This window comes from Paralichthys olivaceus, chromosome 23 (genome assembly GCF_024713975.1).
Source record: "Paralichthys olivaceus isolate ysfri-2021 chromosome 23, ASM2471397v2, whole genome shotgun sequence".
In the NCBI taxonomy this organism is placed as follows: domain Eukaryota; kingdom Metazoa; phylum Chordata; class Actinopteri; order Pleuronectiformes; family Paralichthyidae; genus Paralichthys; species Paralichthys olivaceus.
Genome location: NC_091115.1, coordinates 2,643,025 through 2,664,472, shown reverse-complemented (window position 1 = coordinate 2,664,472; position 21,448 = coordinate 2,643,025). Strand labels below are relative to the sequence as shown.

Sequence of the window (21,448 nt, the reverse complement as noted above, 5' to 3'; positions counted from 1 at the left end):
ATCACTTTGTGTGTGTGAGCAGTTTCTTCACCCAAAGCCAATTAGTCAGAAATGTGGATATGAGCACATTTTTACCTCATCAGCTTTTCATCAGACTCCACGTGGTCGGTGCAGGGGGTCCCACACCGTGTCATCCCATGGACCCCCGATGTTATTCTGAGCAGTGGTGCGAAGTACTCGGATACTCATTGAAGTACTTAAACTACTTCTTTTCACTTTGTGCTACTTTATATTTCTGCTAAATGAAGGGGGGGTCTAGTGTTTCTGACTCCACGACACGTGTTGACCAGGTAGTAACACAGTCACGAGTACATACAGATACATGACCAGTGTATAAAGTATTACAGTAAACTGTGAATAGTTGTAGTCACATCCATCAGTCATCTACAACGTTACCAACTTTAAAATTCACATTAATATACCCAGGAGATCCTTTATATTTACATCTGCATAAAGGCTTCAGTGGTTGGTTTTCAGGCTGGTTGCTTTCCAACACTCTGGTTTCTGACTCGCCATTTTCCGACCCTTTGCTTTCCGACCCCTTTTTTTCAGGGGGTTTACCTGCTTATAAAAAAATCTTATAATTTTGGTAAAACAGAGTTCAAACTTTGAAGCTGCTACTTTAGGGAACACACTTTGCAGGTTGCTGCTCTGAGTGCAACACTTGTTCTCACAGAGCAGTTCTGTTCTGCTGCTGTTGATGTAAAGTAGAACCTCATTAGACACACACACATGTTTGAATCCCCCTCACCCTCACCCCACCCATCCCTCCCTCCCTCCCTCCCTCCCTCCATCCATCCCTCCATCCATCCATGCACCAAACTGGAATGTTCCTTTAAGTCGGCGGAGGGCGGAGCTGGTCCTCGGCTCTGTCCCCACCACCAGCTCCGCTCACAGTCAGATGTGCGGGCGGACCGGCGGGCTCACACTGCGGGGAAATGAAACACGCTGCGGGTCCCGAAGCTGCAGACGAGCCGCACAGACCCGACCATCGCTTCTGCTCCTGCCCGGATCTCTCTCTCCCTCTGCGGGACACCAGCACCCAGCGCCCGGCGTCATGCGGCTCCTATCGCCGCACTGGATCACAGCTGAGTGAAAGAGAAAGTCCACACCGGATCTGAACCTGCGCACTTTGACTTTTTTAGTTTTTGATGAATCTTTAATTTTTACAAGTATTTTTCCTCTTGTCTTATATTTTGGATTATTCTTCCTCTGAGGAGACATGTTGGTTTTACTGGTGATCACTGTGGCCCTTTTGTCAGATTCAGGTCAGTGTGTGTTTCTTTATATATATATATATTTTACATTATTATAGTTTATTGTTTCTGCTGCTCAGGGACAAGTGCATCAATGCAGAAGTCGCTTTGCTTTTCAGCCAATTTAACCTCTTGTCTTGCAGAGTGTTTAATTTAGTTCTGACCCATGAAGTCACATGTTTTTAAAAGTTTGGAGTTTATTCTAAGATGATTCATTGAAATATGAACCAACGGTTTTCATTTTAATCCACTGGAAGAAGAGAACAATACTGAATGAGTGTGAAAGTCATTGTTGCTAAATTTCAATAATTTCAATGGAACTTTTGTATTAGAAAACAGGAAAGTTTAACTTTTGTTTTCATTCACATACGTTAGGGGCCTTAACATCAAGTATAATATAAAACTTCTTCAATATAAGATTTCACTGTGTTAATGACCACAGTGTCTGAATAAACATGAATGATGATTGTGTTTTAAACTCTCATGACCCCATCACCTATAGACAGTTATGTAATTGAGCAGGAACTCCAGTCTAGCATATAGAAAAAAAAAACCTCTTCCTGTAAAATTAATCCAGCCTCTCAGATTTAATATAAGTCAACCTGTGAGGTCTCTGACATGAAAAACAAAGAGAGCTGCAGGTTGGAGATAATGAATCCACTTAGGGAGATGACACTTTGGCCCCTCAGGGAGGGTTGAGAAGCGTCTGGAAGGCGTCTGAACGCTGCTCATCCTCCCTGAGCTGCCAAACTCTATCTGTGCCAGAGTCCACGCTGCACGGCTCCAGTCTGCAGCAGGCAGGTGCACAATGCCTCTATTATCCCTTTTTGCATAACGTTTCCGATTGGAGGTGAATCACTTGACTTGTGCACACACTCACGGAGTCACTCTTCTCCTCAGCTCGTCCACTCACCGTCACACACACGTTACCGTAACTTCAGATGAGTGGGTTTTCACGGACGTCATGTGAGAAAATAGGCAAAAACCTCCAAACCCAAAGATTAAATTCCTGAGGTCAAAGTAGGTCAGTAAGTGCTGCCCAACTAGATATTTGTATTGGTTAATACGGTCAATCATTGCACAAAGTTCACAGAATTATCATCTGAGAGGATAAACTTTGTACTTAATGTTCTTCTATCAAATTAACCTTTAAAATTGGCTTTAATGCAGTTTGGATCCCTCTTCACCCGACGTTCTCACTTATCTCTACTGGTATCTCATCTTTTCTGTAATTCTATTCGTTCTATTCTTTCTCTGAAACGTTTACTTCAACTTTCCACCGGAGAAACTGATGACAGTAAAATTTGTGTATTACTCAGAGCATCAGGGAGGCAATCATCTCAGATATCTCAAATCCTGGGCAAACGAAATCTATCCGCATGGTTAAGAACCACTTCGGCTCAGCTCTTTGAGTGGATTGACCCTTTAAGCTGAGCGCCACACCTTGTCGTTCCCACCTGACACCCACGCTTTCACTCTTTTTTCTGCACTTATGTCACCTCAGCCCATTTTTGCCAAGTACATGTGTAAACGTCTCTGCCTATTTTCTCTCCGTCCATCCAGGTCTGTCGGTGGAGATGTTTCGTGCAGGTGTGGCCCCTCGCTGCGAGAGCCGGGCCTGCAACCCCCGCATGGGCAACCTGGCCCTAGGTCGCCGTGTCCTGACTCAGACCGTCTGCGGCAACAACGGCACCGAGCTCTACTGCTCCTACTCCGACCCCAACGCCAACCTGGCCTGCAGCGCCGCCAAATGTGCCAAGTGCAATGCCGGCCTGCCGCTCCTGTCCCACTTGGCCGGGGCCATGTCCGACTCCTCCTTCCGTCACCCAAACACCTGGTGGCAGTCGGCTGAGGGGGTGGAGTCTGAGACGGTGCAGCTAGACCTAGAGGCCGAGTTCTACTTCACGCACCTCATCGTCGTGTTTCGCTCGCCGAGGCCCGCCGCCATGACCCTGGAGCGGTCGCAGGACTTTGGGCGTACGTGGAGGATGCTGCAGTACTACGCCAGCAACTGCAGCGACGCCTTCGGGCTGGAGGAGGGAAAGGCGGGAGCGGGTCGGGACGGGGCAACCTGCACATCCAAATACTCAGGGGCTTATCCGTGCAACCGAGGAGAGGTGAGGAGGAGGCACTGGGTCTTTAGAAACTGTGTGTGAGTCTGTACAGTGTATAACGCTTTCTATCTTTTTATCATCCGATGACAATAGGCATTCAGTGAGTAAGAATCCTCTTCCCAGGACGTGATTCATGCATTTACAGGACATTGTGCATCAGACAAAGACTTGAACAGTGTGAAAGACAACATTCAGTCAGGTCTCAGGTGGCGCTGTTGATTTTCTATTTTGAAACAACACAATGCAATGAATGCCCTGTTTGTTTTGCTGCTCTGTAAAGAAAATCAGATCAGTTGCTCGATACACAGCTTAACTCTGGGACTTTGATTCCCAAGTATTTTCATCCCTTTACTATAGATGATGATATAGAGATGACAAAAACAAATCCTGGATCCACCCCCTCATCTGGTTCTACAGCAGGATTCAATGGGCTCTTCCTAGACCCACAGAGCATCCTTAGACCAAGTGTCATGGTAATACATCCTGTAGTTTTTGCATCTTGGAAACAAACACATAAAACAAGTGCTGATGAAAATATGAACTCTTTGCTGGAGGTAAAAGATGTAAAAAAACTCTGAAAGAGCAAGAAAGACTCAATAATTTACAATAACATATAAAGTACATAGTGACTGAGTACAATGTGTAAAAAAAGAAAACACTAATTCCTCTGACAAACACGCCATCATGTATGATAAACCACCGGACACACGAGAGGCTCGAGCTTCTCCGACTATCAAAGTGCTCCCCCTCCCTCATCGCCCCTTCCTCTGGAACGAATTTGGTTCTTTCTGCTGTAAGTCACGCAACATGCAAGAGTCATACGGAGCACTTAGCACACTGAGTAAAAACAAGGAGCAGCCAGGTGGGGGGGAAGATGTGTGTGTGTGTGTGTGTGTGTGCATGTGCATGAGTGAGTGTTTAATAGGCGTACTTTGACTGTAGCACGAGAGGGCTTCCTGAAGTCCACTGATGTTTAATGGAAGCCGTGTGTGTCGGGAGCTGCTCTGCAGATGTGTGTGGAGGCACATGCCAAGCGTGGTGCTGCTCCGGCCTCCCTGCAGCGCTCCTTTATGCGATGTGTGTTTACGCCGTCAGTCGACGGGCCCTCGCTTCCACAACGCCTCTCCGACAGCTGTTACGGACTTGTTCTGCTGTAGGATCGTAAATCTTCCTCTACACACTCCTGCTGTGTTTTGGAGTCCTGCTAAATTCTTGGTATGCAGGTGTTGCAGGTGGTATGCGGTTATCGATCAATCTGCCCGATGCAATTTCCCAGAGTTCAAGGTGACTTGTTCAAGATGTCTTGTTATGTCTGACCAAGAAATTGACTTTACTGTTGAATGTGACAAAGAAAAGAATCATATTCAAGGAGCTGAAACACAGAACAGCTCTCAGAGGAGCACATTCCTGCTCTCAGGCCCAACAGTCCCCTTAGATTCAATCAAGCTGCTTCACATTTCTTTCATCAAGATACATGAATTATTTCCTGTGACACTGGTTAAAAACGTCAAGAAGCACTTTATCTTGCAGTGGTAAAGAAAGTGGAAAAAATCTTTGTTGATACCCCCAAACTCTAAGTCCTTCCACACACGGCATCCTTCACCAGGTGTCTCGTTAATCTGTCCAGTAGTTTTTGCCTCATCCTGAGAACTAACAAACAAACCAGATGTGGAAATCAACTAACCTTTGCAGCTCTAATCCTTTTGTGCATGACGCTGTGAAAATAGCGACAGATTTTTCCTTCTCTGCCTCTGCTTCACTTTAGCTTCTGTGCTGAGAGCGCGACCTTCGTCCTCTAACCCCTCAGCTGATGACCTGGGGGTTAAAAGAGTTCAAGTAGCGCTCTGACAGCCCAGCTGCTGCTGCTGCTGCTGCTGCTCAGCTGTTCACACTTTTCACTCTTCTGTGTGTTTGCTGTGATTGCACGTCACGTATAATGACAGTAACAAAACCTTATACTGCACAGAGTGAATGTCAGGGCTGCAGGGCCTCACTTTGTGTCTGAAAGTATGGACGTGCACCTGCTATAGTTCAGACACTTACTGTACATCTCCCCAGGGTTTAAGGGTTATTCATTATTAATCATCATCTTAATCAAAGGAGAAAATGACCTTGGACTTTTTAAGTGTGTTTATAGAAAGTTATCATCAAGCTTTCTCCAAGTTAATATAGAACAGGTTTAATATTGTCAACTAAAAGACGCATCATCTGTCTTATAACTTGATTTTAAGTTTGCCGGAGTGTGTGTGTGTGTGTGTGTGTGAAGCTGTGAGTGATTACAGTCAGCAGGTATTCTCAGCTTTCTGCCTCTCGTGTTTCTACTGCAAACATTAGTGCGTGTCATCTCTTGAGTGGAACGCTTTTCATGTTCACCTGTGTGTGTGTGTGTGTGTGTGTGTGTGTGTGTGTGTGTGTGTGTGTGTGTGTGTGTGTGTTATTTATGAGGTCAGCTGGACTGGAAGAATGTGAGTGTTTGTTGTAGAGACTGAACTCCTTAGGGAAGAGAGTGAGACACACACACACACATTTTCTTTCTCTTTTCCACAGTTCCTTGAGCGCACACACACACACACACACACACACACACACACACACACACACATTCCTTCATGCCCTTTCAAATAAACACATACAGTCGGCTCTCCATCTGTTGGCTGGGAAGGAAGTGCCGTTGCTCTGATGGATGTTGGTACTGTTGGCTAGACACCCATCCCCCCTCTCTGTTTCTCTCTCTGTCTTTCTCCTTCCATCAATGCCCATTGTGTCTGTTTACCAGATTACAGTCCACAGTGCTTTGATGGAATTAGGCCGGTGAAAGCCAGTCTTACTCTATTTTTCTGCCTGAAACAGGAAGAAAGATTAGGAGAGGACACATGGCCTACAGTGAACCCATTGCTTCAGGGGAAGAAAACACAAGTGCATTAGAAAGTGGCTCATATATACTTATAAAACCTTCAATATCTTCCACGTTTCTCAATTGAAATTTGAAAAGCTGACATGTCTCCAAATGAACGATTATCCTCATATTTTTAATATCTTGAAACTTGTATTGTTTACATCCATGCAACTTTTGTCTTTCCTACTTTTTTCCCAAATGGACAGAGATTTTTTTTATCTTATCTTAAAAAACTGCTTTGTCGCATTTACCCATTCCCTCACACGTTCATACAGAGCTTGTTATATGCGTAGCACAATAACACTGATGTTACATCATCTGGGGCAATATTTGGGTCTGTCTCTGGGCATTATAGCCGTTTTCAGAAAGTCCAGAGTTCAGTGTCTGAAAGCAGCTTATGACATGTATTCTGAAGGAGCCAGGGATCAAACCTCCGAGCTCCTGAGCCATGCTAATGCACTGCTAAGTTTCCACCAACTGAGAGTCTGTGGAATGGCAAGAAACCAGTAATGTTGTGTACGATAAATGCGACAAGGCGGTTTCATAGTGACGTTAGTGGTCAGAAACTCCACCAGGCATCCTGACGGCTTGATGTTCTTAACTTTACAGAGTCCCGGGGTGTCCCCAGACTCAAATCTATCCAGGACACATATTAACAGAAACATGAATTTCATCTGCATATTTACGAATACGAATATATTTAGTCTTCACATTCAAAGGAAACGTCTCTGTGTTGTAGAAGCTGCAAGAAGGCCTCTTGTGGAATTTGTGGTGTGTAAATTTGTGTGTGTTTGCGTGCATGCCAGTGTGGTTGTGTGTGAGTGCTGGTGTTACTGTGGTGTCGCCGGGCTGTCGCTGATCTTTTGTCCGCCCCTGAGTTATGTGAAGCTGCATCTCCGTCCCCATCTTTGTCTGGCCCTGCTCTCTCCGTGCTCTCCCGCGGACCGGTGCCCCTCGTCCTATTTGTCGTGTTCTCTTAATTGTGGACCACAATACTGTGACCCCGTGACCTTCTCCAACAACAGGGAAATTAATAGTGCTCCTCCCATAACGTTCATCCAGCCAATCAGGGAGCCGCATGGGGGCTTTGCTTGCATCGCAACATACGCTCCAACTCAAGAAAACACACACACACACGCACACATACGCACACTTGCACACAACCCATCGAATGATATCAGTGTCAGCTCGCCAGTGACAATGAACACACACACTTTTTTTGTGAAGAGACTCCGCAAACACACATTTCTCTCACAGCGAGAGCTGGGGCAGACACCAACTTTTTCACCGTGACAACAGCAGCGGTGTTGGTTGCTAGTGGCAGCAGTAGCCATGGCGAAGGCAGCCCACAAAGGGATCTTCAATTTGAAGGATGTCCAGGGACCAGACAGGGTAAAGGGAGAGAGAGGGACGAGAGAGAGGGGGGTGGGGGGGGGGGGGGGGTGGGGGTGTAGAAAGGTTGGGTGCAATGATTTAAGGACACCCGGTGCCCTCATGGTCATGTGAGGTCATAGTTTACTGCACGAATGGCGTAAGAACAAACCACCATTAACCTGACGGATGTTGTGACATGAGCAGCATCACTGGACCTGATTCTGTCCCTGAGTTCATTCAGTTTAATCCCTTTAAATCAGGAGTCTCCTCTGCTGCTCTGTGCTGTCAAGAATTTGATCAACCTTTTACTCAACTCTCTTCTTGTCCAACAGGTGATCTACCGAACTCTCCCAAAGTGGGAGTCCCTGGATCCGTTCGGAATGGAGGGTCAGCAGCAGCTGAGGGTGACCAACATTCGCGTTCGGCTGTTGAAGCGCCAGTCGTGTCCCTGCCAGGCCAAAGACGCTGCCTCCGCACACGAAGCTCTTCCGACCCAACACTTTGCCATCTATGACCTGATAGTGAAGGGAAGCTGCTTCTGTAACGGACACGCTGAGCAGTGCGTTCCTGCTCCGAGATACCAACCCATTAGAGACCGCACCAACCATGTGGTAAGAGAGGAGCAAAGATTGGCTCTTTAACGGTGCATTTGTTCACTATAACATCTTTTTACATCTAATTTAAAGTCTTTAAAACCTCTTGGATGGTTTTTACTTTCATTCTTCAACTGGAAAAGTAGTTTTAAAAAATTATCTTCTCAGTCAAGGTCCATTCACTGGCTCTTCGTGGGGCTTTCAACCACATCTCATGGTTTTCATGAGCGCATAGAGTTTCATGGCATTGGTTCACTTGATTTAGACTTATCCTGTTTAATTCCCCGACAATTGAATCCACAAATGAGGACCATGAGATGTGGTTGGAATCTCTTGAAAGAATAAATCTGTAGATCTAGATAAGTCGAATGAAAGCTCTGGAAAAATTGAGTAAGTAACCATAAGGACAAAAATCTATACCAGTAATTTAATTTCAAACGGACCAACACTCTCACACTGTTTTTCTAATGCACCACTCTGGAGTCTCTTAGCATTCCTCAGGTTTCATAAAATATCCTGATGGGCGGGTTTTTCTCTTGTTCTGCAGAAATCAAGTTTAAAGTTCTTGATACTTTCCGGCCAAATGGCTCGTTCACTTTGTGTTGGCAGTCCTCTCAATAACAGTCTAAAGGAGGGGATCACTTTTCTTTCTCCTGCTCAGATAAACAGCTGCTTCCCCGCTGATAACAAACCCAAGAGATGGAGATTCAGGATTAATGACGGTGTTGAACGTGTGTGCGTGTGTTGACAAAGGTGTGAACAGAGAATGATTTTGCTGGAGATCTTGCGAGTGTTACGGAGCCGGGCTCCTATCGCAGCCATCTGCACAAACAGAAACGCTGGATGACTTTGAATCCGGGCGTCTGTTCCGCTGCAATCAGCGAAGCTCGACAGGGAAAGTGAGAGTCAACGAGGAGTTTCCTTTACGATTTATATAAGCAAAGAAATGATTTGTGCAGTGGTAAAGCTTCACTGCGCGTGGAGTTTTAGGACTACTAGCAAAGTAACATATTTTCTAAACTCAGTTTTGATTCTACAGGATTACAAAAAACTTACGGAGACAGTTTCATTGAAACTTGACGGACTCTGTGAGTCTAAGTTAATACTTGTAGACAGCACATTAATGAGACAGCGACCTTGACCTTTGACCTTTGACTGCTAAAATCAAATCAGTTCACCCTTGAGTCCAAGTTAACTGTTGTACCAAAGTTGAAAAGATGTCCTACTTGAGACATTAAATGGGACAACCTGAAAACATAAAGCCTCAGACCACTGGCTGTCTCTGTCCCCGAGGCTTAAAAACATGTTTTCATAAATGAATTGCTCTGAAAACATCAAATATCGAATGACTAACATACATCACCTTGTCCAGTTTGCTCTATAATAAAGGTCTGATACAGTTTTCTACATCTAAAATGATAGAGATTTGTGGCGGGTTGTGGTTCTTATCAAAGTTGCCGTTAGACATCCTCTACTTACAAGATCTTTTCAGTTATTCAACCAATTATTTGCTGCATTAAACAATGAAAACCAACTAAATCCAGCACAACTCAGCTGAAGCCTGGATTCTGCTTCGTACTTCCCTCTCGTGTGGAACAGAGAAAATGTTCGGCATGTCACGTGAACGAACGAGAAGAAGACTCGTTGGTGTTTTCTTTGCCGATACCAGTGTTTTTGTAATGAAGCTGCTGATAGCCAGCGAATTGGACTCAGTCTTTGGATCTTTTAAATCTCACTGTTTTCATGCCAAGAAATTCCAAGTGGCTCTACTGGGAGTTTTCATGAGGATTTCCTTCTTTTGAGGGTAGAAAATCCTCTGAAAGAGTATTTAAACCTCCGCACTGTGAAACTCCACTCTGCACGCCAGGATCACAGTAATAACAGTAACTCTAAATCATTTTAATTTTAATCGTTCATCTCTGTTTCTAACGACAACATTACCGCGACTGCGGCCCGAGGCTCAAACAGCGAATTCTTCTGAACCGGCCCTCACAACAACATTACCTCAGGTCATTGGAGCGCCGCTGTGCCGTGTGCCATGCATGCAGGAGCCTTCGGTAAACACACACATGTTATATAAGTGGCTTTTCCCGCCTATCAGCAGCTTGTTTTTGCATCTCTGTTTCGACCCAGAGCCACTGTTACTGGCAAAACCCAAACAAGCAGCGCAGCACAAGACAGGAGATGAGGGCAGAGATAACGGATCACTCAGGGAAGGGAAGGGCGTGTGCGTTTAAAAATATTTTTGCTTTTTTGTAAACTTATGTGACCTCCCAAAGCTTAGTTCTTATTCTTTCACTCTAAACATGCACCGCAGGATTATACAAGCAATCGCCCGCCTCATATATGTACAGTACATCTTGTTTGTTTGGTCTGCTGGTTGTGTGAGGTGTGTGTGTTTAAGCGTGCAATGTTTTGTCTACTCTGAGATTGTGCACGTGCGAGTGTGTCCGTGTGTGTGTGTGTGTGTGTGTGTGTGTGTGTGTGTGCAGTAATCAGCGGTGAAAGTCACCCTGATACGTCGAGTCATTACTGCCCAGACACCGAGCAGGGATGAAGGGGTCGGTCTGTTTGTTGTTGTTGTTGTGTGCTGCTGGACCCCCACATGGGGTTTTGCGGTTCAGGGTGATTACACTGTCTGTTAGTTAGCCACAAAGCCAACACACACACACACACACACACACACACACACACACACACACACACACATAATAACATCCAGGGCTATCTACTGGAGCATTTGCAGCAATTAGCTGAACCAAAATGCATGTTTGTTTATTTTCTTTCTACCCTCTAGTTACATCTGTCTGGCACTTACTTTCATCCTCTCTCTTTCTACTCCACAGGTATTACACATAAAAGGTCACATTGCTATTCATAGTTTGCAGGGATTCAGGCCGAGGTGCAGGGGGCTGCGTTGGTGCACAGGGGAGTGTTGTTTAAATGCCGGTAGGAGTGGTAACAATCACAGATAGGATTTTACAAGTCTGGAAAGTTATCATTTAATCTTCCAGCACAACCGTTGCGAGGTAAACAGAAGAAACAAATGATTCCACCTGGACCGTTCCCTCGCATAAGTATTTTTTCCTCTGGATGGGACACTCTGCTGTCGCCATTCAAATGAGACAGTCTGTCTGAACGCAGACTCGTTACCACTGATAATATCAACAGATGTGGGACATGGACCAAATTAAAAAGTCAAAATACACATATACATGTTTGTTTTTCAGCTAAGTTTGGTTTCGATATTATTTGATGCCATAACAACACGGTGACTCCTCCTGATTGACAGCTGAGACCGACACACGATTGGTGCGGACAATCAAAAGTAGTTGGGTATCTGCTACCCATCAAGATGCATGAATTATTCCCTCACACAAAACATGTGGGCCCTTCCCTGATTCATGCTGACTCCTCTCACCAAGTTTCGTGGGAATCCACTCAGTTGTTTTTGCCTAAACAAACAAACACAAAAGCTGGATAGAGCAACAGAACAGTCTTAGTAGTTCAAAATAATATTTTGGCTTCACGTGTGAAACTGAAATGATCCTGTATCCATCGGCAGCGTCCTATCAGTGCAGCCCTGCTGTGTCCTCTGCATGGCCGACTTTACATGATTGCGTGTGTGCAGCTCTCACTGTGTACATGTGTTAATTGTCCCGTATCACGTTATGGTAAACATGTGAAATGGGCTGAAATACCAGCTGTCTGGACTCGAGCCAGAGGCTGCCGGCCCTTTCCCCTTCCTCCCTGTCCGCTTTTTGTCTGCGCTCCGGACTCTTTCATGAATTACTTGGTGTTTTACAATATGTGTCATCAGGTCTGCTGCCTCCCATGTGCCAGGACCTCTCACTTATGCAACCCACCCCCCCCACCCCCCCATTAGTGGGGACTGAAATGGATGCGTGTGACGTGTGTGTAAAATCAGTCATGTGGGCTTGGGGCCATATACCATACAACTGATCTGGGGTCAGTTCAGGTAGAGGACATGTTCGGATGTATGGACGTGTTTAATTCCAGGAGTTGGTGACACGTCACACACCGTGGGAAACGGATGCAAGGATCGCTGTGTGTTCTTGTGCGTCTGAGGTCGTTTTCTATGTCTACCTCTGTAATCGTTGTATAATTGTGTGTCCTACATTACAGTGGCACGGTGTAACGCAAACAAATAAAGAGCTTCCTCAGATGCCTCTCCCGCCCCCCTCCTTCAATCATTATCCAGCATGCATGGCATTCCAACTCGCAGGAATGACAAGGAGATTGTTATTGTGCTCTCAGCACCGCATACTTGCACTCTTCTCATACACACACACACAAACACACACAAACACACACACACACAGGCTTTTCAGAGCAGAGGCCCATTCTCGTTTCCAGCGATGAAGCCAAACAATCAATCTCACTAATTCACTAATTTCAAGCGAGGGAGGACGAGAAAGAGATGGAATGAGAGGAAATAAGGAAAAATCGGAGGAAACCCAGAGGAAGAGGAGGGAAAGAAAGGGAAGATGGAAAAGGCAGGAGAGATGAAGAAATTGTGAGAGTGAGGGAGGAATCTGGAGGAAGAGTAAAGTCTTCACCCCCAGCAGGTGTCCTCATGAGGGATACTGTCCTCTCCATCACACTGACCTCTTTGTTCCTTCCATCCTTCTACCTTTGTCTATCATACTTCCTGTCGCTAATGAGCTCTCTCTCTCTCTCTCTCCCCTTCTCTTCCTTTCTCTCATTCTCTCTCTCCGTCTCCCCCCCCAGGTCCATGGGAAGTGTGTGTGCAGACACAACACTGCAGGTGATCACTGTGAACTCTGCGCTCCGCTCTACAACGACCGACCCTGGCAGCCCGCTGACGGATTGACAGGGGCGCCGCACGAATGTCGGAGTGAGTCGAGCAAACACGCCCACGCGTTGTCTACCACTGGAACATAGAGAGATGTTGTGTAACGTGCAGACATCATTGCTTGTCCTGCTTTTCTGTTTTTTTCTAATAAAAATGTACTGGAGTAAAAGGTACAGATATTTACAGATACATAAAAGTCAGAAGTACCCGAAAGTAAAGTACATTAACAAAGTAAATCTCCTCTCACTCCAGAGTGTAAGTGCAACGGACACGCTCAGAGATGCCACTTCGATTGGTCGGCGTGGCGCGAGTCCGGCCAGCGCAGCGGAGGCGTGTGTGACTGTCTGCACAACACCGAGGGACGTCAGTGTCAGAAATGCAAGGCCGGCTTCTACAGAGACCCCCAGCGACCGCAAACCGCCCCCGACTCCTGCAAACGTGAGAGTCACAAACCAAACACACCTCGATCTCACAAAACATTGTTGCTCATTACAGTGAATAACATGGAAAGCAGATTATTAACCTCTTATTCCAATAATTTGCTGAACAGTTCAGTTTATTTGGAATCTGAGGCACGTCCATATTCGTACTCTACTTTGTCGCCCTGAAACCACGACACGCAGAACACACTGTGAAATGTTGAGTATCGTAAATCACACTGTTACTGAACAAAATGTTACCGATGTGAATCATAGTATTAACCTCACACACGCCACACTGGCACAGCGCTCTCATTATCCCCGAGGAATGTTGAGGACGGAGATCACAAGCTGGGACGTGCTGGATAACGCTGATTCCTGATGGGCACCTCTGTGTGTGTGTGTGTGTGTGTGTGTGTGTGTGTGTGTGAGACAGCACGCTCCATCCAAGGTTTACACCATAGTTAATCATCAGATGGTGGCATTCCTTCGTCTTGACTCAAAAATTCGACACACAACCCCTGCTTGTCCATCTCGCCTTGTTTTGCCATTTTTCATACGTGACTCAGAGCTGGAGGAGCTTCAGGGAAATCATTGGTCGTGGCGCTAAGTGTGTGAGGGTCCTCTCTCTCCGTGTGTGTGTGTGTGTAGGTGGGTCGGGCGGCTTGCTGCCCTCCGGTGACGAGGCGAGTCTAAAGTAAACACGAGATAGTCATCCATAAACACAACAGTGGCTACATTCTCCCTCTGATTATCTTTTGAGATTTGACCCAGTGAGCACAGTCCTGCAGGTACGCCGGCCTCACACACGATTACTGAAGTATGTGCGTCTGTGTTCAAGTACAAATTCTAACATCTCATTGAATTCAAACCTGTCAAGTCGCACCAGACCATTCAAAAACACCCTCGGGGGGAAGAATACGTTGGCTATCGGCCCAACGCCATCACTCAGAGACGGGGTGTTGTCATGTCTTTTGTTTTCTTTTCTCACATCCAGAGATCCGTTACAGCGGCAACATGATCAGACAGTGATGAATATACATGTTGGGAGAGTGATACAGCACATTTCATTCCGGAGTCGCCATCTGTTCCTGATGCGACTGAGCTCCGTGTCCTGAAAAAACAGGTCTTGGCTTCCTGGGCCGCCTGAGACCGGTTTGTTTGTAACAAAAGCAAAGTGGAATCCGGTGATTTCCATCATCGCACAAATGTTTCTTCACCTCCTGGTCTTGCAAAATCTCAACAGACATGAGATGGATTGCTGTGGAAGCTTCCTCCCGTTGTTCACAGAGCTCAGACGATGAATCCTAACGACTTTTACCGATGGTCGACTTTTTCCACAGGAAGGATTCCACCTGTGGTTTTGGGTGAAACATCTCGATAGTCGCTCGTGCTCGCGTTCACGTTGACGTCATTAATCCTCTGACACTTCATCTGGCGCCATCATCAGGTTGACATTTCAATTAGTCATACATGTGTAGTGCTGCTCCAACCTGCGTATGAGACGTCAAACATAAATCATTACGTCGGCCGGGGAGCTTGTGTTTAACCCCCGTTCCTTCGTTTGTTAGTTTTCAGGCCCTTTAGTTTGGTGCGGCTCTAGAAATGTCTTTTTACATTTACTTGAATTTCTCTTTTTCTTTCATGGATCTTGGTGGAAAACAAAAAAAGATTTAAATGTGGTTTCATAAGAGGACTGTTGGGCCTTGGCAGAGGTGTTGACGTTCAGCTCGGAATCTAATTCAGGATCTTTTAGATGATAAGATGCGTTTGATTTATTTCCCAAGTGGACGAATGCCATTAATTTACATTCCACTGTTCTTCTTCAGCATTTCCACCTCCTTCTCTTTTAAAGTCGTGAGAAATGGATCCCCCACCTCTTTTCTTTCCTGGCAAGTCTTGTTAGGGTTAGCATTTCACCCGTTTCATATTTTTTGGCATCTGTAAATTCACCTGTGGGTTAACTACAGTGGCTGGGAGGGTGAGGGGGGGGCGGGTGGAGTGATTGATGGAAGAAACGGAGTGACGGCGTGCTCGTAGAAACCCCTTGAGACGAAGGCACAGGTTGTGAAATCCCACTGAAGCCCTGTGCTGACAATGGAGGAATTTCCCTCATGTCGCGAGGAACATTTTTTTCATACCAGGCCTCCGAGGGGCCCGGGAAAGAAAACACTCTTGTCAAGCTCCACGCAAGCTCGTACACAGCGAATCACTTCAGCGGAGGGGAAAGTTACAGTATGTGTTCGTGGTGGGGGTGGGGGTGGTGGGGTGTGTGTTTTTTTGTGGTTGTTCAGGCAGGTGTCCCGTCATGTCCCAGCACACGCTCTGAAGGTTCTCATTGTCAGGGGCTGCTGCAGCTGACGGCTTTCTTAAGACATATATTTACATACAGGAGTCCTTGTGTGGTGACCCCCTTCAAACGCTCATTAATCCTCACGCAGATATGTAAACACACGCGCTTATTAAACATGTCGCCGCACGTGTTCCGGCTTTACGTGAAACTGTAATCTCTGCTAATTATTAACGTGCGGAGGCTGCTCACTAAACAATACGATCGATAGAGCCTGACACACACACACACACACACACACACACACACACACACACACACACACACACAAAGATCTGTCTGCACATGAAAATCTCATCTTCGCAGTCTGGTGAGTGTGAGGCCTTTATGATTTTATTGACACTGTCCTGTTGGCTCTCATGATAATGTTTAGCTTATCTTTATTGTTGCAGTAGATCCGTACGATAACTTGTCTGGTTTGGAACGCGAGAAAGTTGATGAGACATCATCCGCACTGCAACATTTTATAAAGGAACCTCGGAGGAAACTACAGCACCGCAGCTATGCTCGTAAATCGTAAACCAAGAGCATGTTTTTGTATTTTTTTCATTTGAAAAAGGGGCAAATTAGTTTAAATGAGTTCAATTAAAAACTTAGATTTAAAGGCAGAGGTCTCTTGTTGGATCTCATTTCCCTTATTTTCCTATAATCTCTAATCTAACAGGGGGAGGCCTCTGGGTGCTCAGTTAGTACTTACACCCATTTACTGCCAGTCAAGCTTCAGGCATCATTAAACAGAAGAGAAATGACTCCACACAACACCCCTTCTCTGTTTCCCTCTCCTCGTCTTCTGCCCGTCCTTCACCACGTCTCCCTCCCCTCCTCTGTCCTCCCCCTCTTCGTCTGACCCCGAGATAGGGACGGATTTATGGGGGAGGTGGCAAGACACCTTGTCCTGCAATGCTCCATGGGAAGACAGTGGTTTTCTGTTGGTGGAAACATGGTCGGGTGTTATGTACTGTGTGTGTGTAGTATATTGTTTTTGGAGGTTGTTTAAAGAACACACTATCAGCACACAATTAGAGGGGGGACATGAGGGAGGGAGAAAGCTGTGATAAGAAAAAGAGAGAGGCCTTTGTATTACGAGCTCCTGCAACAATAGAAGAGACGAATAGAGCTCAAATTTATCACCAGACCAGGTGATAAATTCCAATTCACAGGTCAGCAGACTGTCACTCAGAAAGCCCTTTGGACTCAGTGCTCCACTTCTACTTAAAAAAAAACCCCAAACATTTGGATATTGTTACCACGACAAAGGAGGAGGTTGATTATGCAAAAACTACTAAACTTGTTCAAGGGAGAACTTATTGAGATCCAACTTTCTCTTCACAATAATCGACTGATGAAAACCCGAAGTGAATTTAAATGTAGGATCAGGGGATTGTTGGGACTTCGTGGACGTATCTGCTCCTGTATTTTTTATCTGATCTCCTAAGTCAACTGTGATTTTCTTACTTTTGAGTTTGCGTAAAGTGCCTCAACCACTATTAGATGACATCTAGTTTGGAGATTCATGTCCCCCACAGGATAACTCTTATCTAACACCATTGAAGGCTCAAATTTAAAGAACTGTAAAATGGCTGTTAATGTTGAAGCCTAGAATCGTTACGTGAAGTGTTGTGTGAATATCCAAAGGTTGCACAAAGTTTCCCTGTTGATGTCAAAGAGCAACATCACCTCCAGGTCTAAACACATTTCATCTCTTCTTTCCCAGCATGCAACTGTCACCCCTTGGGCTCCCTGGCCTTCCACCTGGCTAACGGCTCACCCTGCGACCCCTCCAACGGAAACTGCATCTGCAAACCCGGAGTGGGTGGCGCCCACTGCGACAGGTGCATGGTGGGATACTGGGGATTCCATGAGTACGGCTGCCGTCCATGTGACTGTGCAGGAGACTGCGATCCTTTCACTGGAGACTGTGTGTCTGGGTACGTTTTTTATTGTTCATTTATTTATTGTTTTCTTCCTCCCGAATGTAAAAGCCCAAAAAATTTTGTCTCGTTAAAGTAAATAATTAAGAGACGGACAAAACAACAAACAGATGCTATTTTACAACAGTTTGAGGTTTGGGGACTTTTTGGCGGCTAATATTCTTTCTACTGAGTTTGAAACTTTGAATTCAGCACAAAAGCATCAAATAAACGTGGTATTTTCGGAGGTTTTGTTCCCTTTTTCCACGTAGTGAGTGCAACACACAGATAAACATATACCAGTAGTTTTCACTGTTACCTGATGGAGCTCTGGGGAACTCGGAGGTGGTGCCAAGGTCATCAGGAATCCTCCTCGGGGGAAAATGAATACTGGCCTGTAGTCTTCCTACGTCCTCATGTGTGTGATAATGTTGTGTTGTGTTTGTGCAGCTCTGATCTGGAACTATACAACTTGGAGGTAAACTCCAGTGAGCCGGTCAGGATCTTCAGACCAGACGAACTCTTCTCTGCGCTCCACTACTCAGGTGAGATAGAGGGAGAGTGTGTGTGTGTGTGTGTGTGTGTGTGTGTGTGTGTGTGTGTGTGTGTGTGTTATTCATCTTCCTCCACAGTCCAGTGACCGAGCATTAATGGTTAAGTAATGAAAGTCTTGATAAGGCCGTAGAAGGACATGGAACAAAGGTGTGTGTGTGTGTGTGTGTGTGTGTGTGTGTGTGTGTGTGTGTGTGTGTGTGTGTGTGTGTGTGTGTGTGCGTGTGTGTGTGTATGGAGAGTTTCCAAGTGTCCCTTCTCTCAGACCCCCCACCACCATGTAACTGCACCTTTCATAGGCACATTCCTCGCTGGACACACACGCTGTTCTTGCATTCTTAGGACGCCGCGTACATTATCTGAGACCACACACACACACACATTCATACACACACACACACAAACACACACAAAATCAGTTTCGTTACAAATATTAAATCTGCGTCTGTCCCCTTCCAGAGAAGTGTGAGTGCAAAGAGCAAGCCCTGACCAACAGTAAACTCTTCTGCACCATGAATTATGCATACGGTGAGAACGCACTCAACTGCATTTCAATACAAAAACCACATTCTGGTTTAAACACAACGTCTCTCAGTGACCTCACTCATCCTAACGTCTCTCTCTCCCTGACTCTTAGTGCTGAAGGTGAAAGTGCTGTCGGCCCACGATAAGGGCTCCCACGCCGAAGTGGAGGTCAAAGTTCAGAAGGTGCTAAGTCAGAACACCAAGGTGAAGATACAGCGAGGTCGTGTCACCCTTTACCCCGAGTCCTGGACGGCACGGGGCTGCACTTGTCCCATCCTCAACCCAGGTCAGACACACAATCACACTACAACCTCAAATATTAAATAAGTCTTTTCTGAAGCATCTGTTGCATATCGCTTTGATTCGTCCCTGACCTCTGACCTCATTTCTCAGGGGTGGAGTACTTAGTGGCGGGACACTCGGACCGTAAGCAGGGCCGCCTCCTGGTCAACATGAAGAGCTTCGTCAAGCAGTGGAAAGCCAGCCTGGGCCGCAAAGTCCTCACGCTGCTCAACAAAGACTGCAACTGGTAGACAGGCAGTGAACACGCCGGAGGACTGACGGACACATGGACTGATGAACGTGTTTTCTTGTCCTCCACATGTGGAATTATGAATGCCGTTGGATTTGCGGGGGGACTGGGCAGACATTTTAAAAACCCCTCCCTTCTCTGCTGTTGTCCAGTAGTGGACTGCACAAGCTTAAAGCAAACACAAGACGTACTTTTGCTGAGACATATCAGTCTCACATTTGGGCAAACTGTCCCTCCTGCATCCTTATATTCAAGCAGACACTTCTTTTGCTTTTGCTGCTGCAGCTCAAGAAATAGCTCAACACCCCCCCCCCCCCCTCCGGGATCCACTGATACACATTAAAACACACATTATGAAAACTGAATGTCCTCCTCTCTGCTGCACTTTAGCCTAAGACGGACTGAGGGAGTATGGACACCTGAAGAGAGGAAGATTTAACACCCAAGACTATGACTGTGGACTGTGGATGGAGGACGCCCACTCCCTCTGTGCTCCTTTACACATTGGACACACACCCACAGAGGCAGCAGTGTGTGTGTGTGTGTGTGTGTGTGTGTGTGTGTGTGTGTGTGCCACAGACACGATGTGCAAAGCACCCGAGTGACGCTGAACAAGCCATACAAGCCACTACAGGTGGTTAAATCTTAGCCAGTCCAGGTGTGCCTGTGTTGAAATCAGAGTGAATGGGTTTCACCCCAAACGTGAATGTATTTGCCTGACTGTTTTTTTGCAAATGTGTGTGTGCATGTGAAAAAGAGAGCGAGAGCGAGAGAGAGAGAGAGAGAGTGAGAATGCAGCGTGGTATGAGCACAGTCCAGATTCAGTCCAGCTCTTTTCTGTCGCCGTTCCAATGTTAATGATACATAACCGTGTGTTGATTCATCTCATATTACACTCCACTGCTCAATTCTTGTTATTCCTTCCATTGTGCTCTTGTACAGTATTATTTGTATATATCTATATAAATATTATTGTTCATCTTTCTCCCTGTTTTTGAATTTTTGTCCTTGTGTGGTTATATTAAAGGACAATTCCGGTTTATTACAACTTGAGTCTTATTTTTGAACCTTTGGTGAGTGAGGACAATAATGACGATGTTTTTAAAACGTGCACAGAAGCACCGTGAGCACGAAAAACCGATCCAAGCAACTTAATAACATGTAAGCACATAGTTGGAGCACAAGCAGGGGCCGAGTTGAGTGCGAGCGCAGGATTTGCAGGTGATCTCTGTTTATTCTGACAGAAAGAGACAAATTTAAAAAATCCAACGGCCATAAAAGGTGAACGTACGGGTCCAGAACACTTCTCAAACGTTCCGCATATTGTTCATGGAGGCCCTGATACTTGCCAGGTAATAAGTATTTCCACCGATTTTGAGGAGTTATAATAGTAAATATTTCAAATGTATATTACTGTTACACATATGCTGTATAAATGGCATCGTTACACTTTGACGCAGACACTCACATGAACACTGACTCAGCAGCAGGCCTTGACATACTTCACATAAATGGGGCAAAAATATCCTTATCGCCCTCTTCTCTCTCTCACACACACACACACACACACACACACACACACACACACACACAGTTCCTCTCTGTGTGTCCCTTCAGATTAACACATCCATCACTCTCGCTCCCAAAACACTCTCCCCTACATTCACACAGTGCCACAGAATGTAGATCATAACAGAGAGGCCGGGGCGAGCACACACACTCTGTTTGGGTTTAGGCAGGGTGCGTGTTTTCCACCTCCTCCTCGCCCGCTCGCCGTGACGTGGTTGGCTGAGAGGTGTGGACACATTCCTGGCACATCGAGCGGTGCTCCGCGGCAGGCCGGGTCAAAGGTCGCTCACCTGTCTGCCGGCCCGGACTCGCCGCGGAGGAGCGAGCAGGAGTGGATGTTTTCTCACGGCCGAGGCCGGATAGCCTCTGGTGCCCACGTTTCCTCATTCGCGGCCCATTCACAGATTTGTGGCAGAGAGGTCACGGCTCCTCCTCATTTGTGTTCCCAGACAGCAGGGGAAGGGGTGAGCGAGTGCAGGGAGAGGAATGTGACTGGAAGGAATGCCTCAGTGCCAACGGTG

The 21,448-nt window shown here is 46.1% G+C and overlaps 1 protein-coding gene across 1 annotated transcript; it reads left to right on the top strand.

Annotated features, from left to right (window-relative positions):
- The first annotated feature begins 852 nt into the window (after positions 1-852).
- ntn4 (netrin 4) lies at positions 853-20,406 on the top strand. The gene is made up of 10 exons (XM_069519791.1): positions 853-1,268; positions 2,820-3,373; positions 7,973-8,251; positions 12,986-13,112; positions 13,323-13,508; positions 17,554-17,767; positions 18,200-18,294; positions 18,761-18,829; positions 18,939-19,112; positions 19,220-20,406. Exons 1-10 carry the CDS (start codon positions 1,223-1,225, stop codon positions 19,357-19,359), a joined length of 1,884 nt encoding a protein of 627 aa, XP_069375892.1. The 5' UTR covers positions 853-1,222; the 3' UTR covers positions 19,360-20,406.
- Positions 20,407-21,448: the final 1,042 nt, after the last annotated feature.

Coding starts and splice junctions, on each gene's coding strand:
- ntn4 (XM_069519791.1), top strand. CDS start 1,223: ATGTTGGTTTTACTGGTGATCACTGTGGCCCTTTTGTCAGATTCAG. Junction 17,768..18,199: donor ACTGGAGACTGTGTGTCTGG/GTACGTTTTTTA, acceptor GTGTTTGTGCAG/CTCTGATCTGGAACTATACA. Junction 18,830..18,938: donor CACCATGAATTATGCATACG/GTGAGAACGCAC, acceptor CCTGACTCTTAG/TGCTGAAGGTGAAAGTGCTG.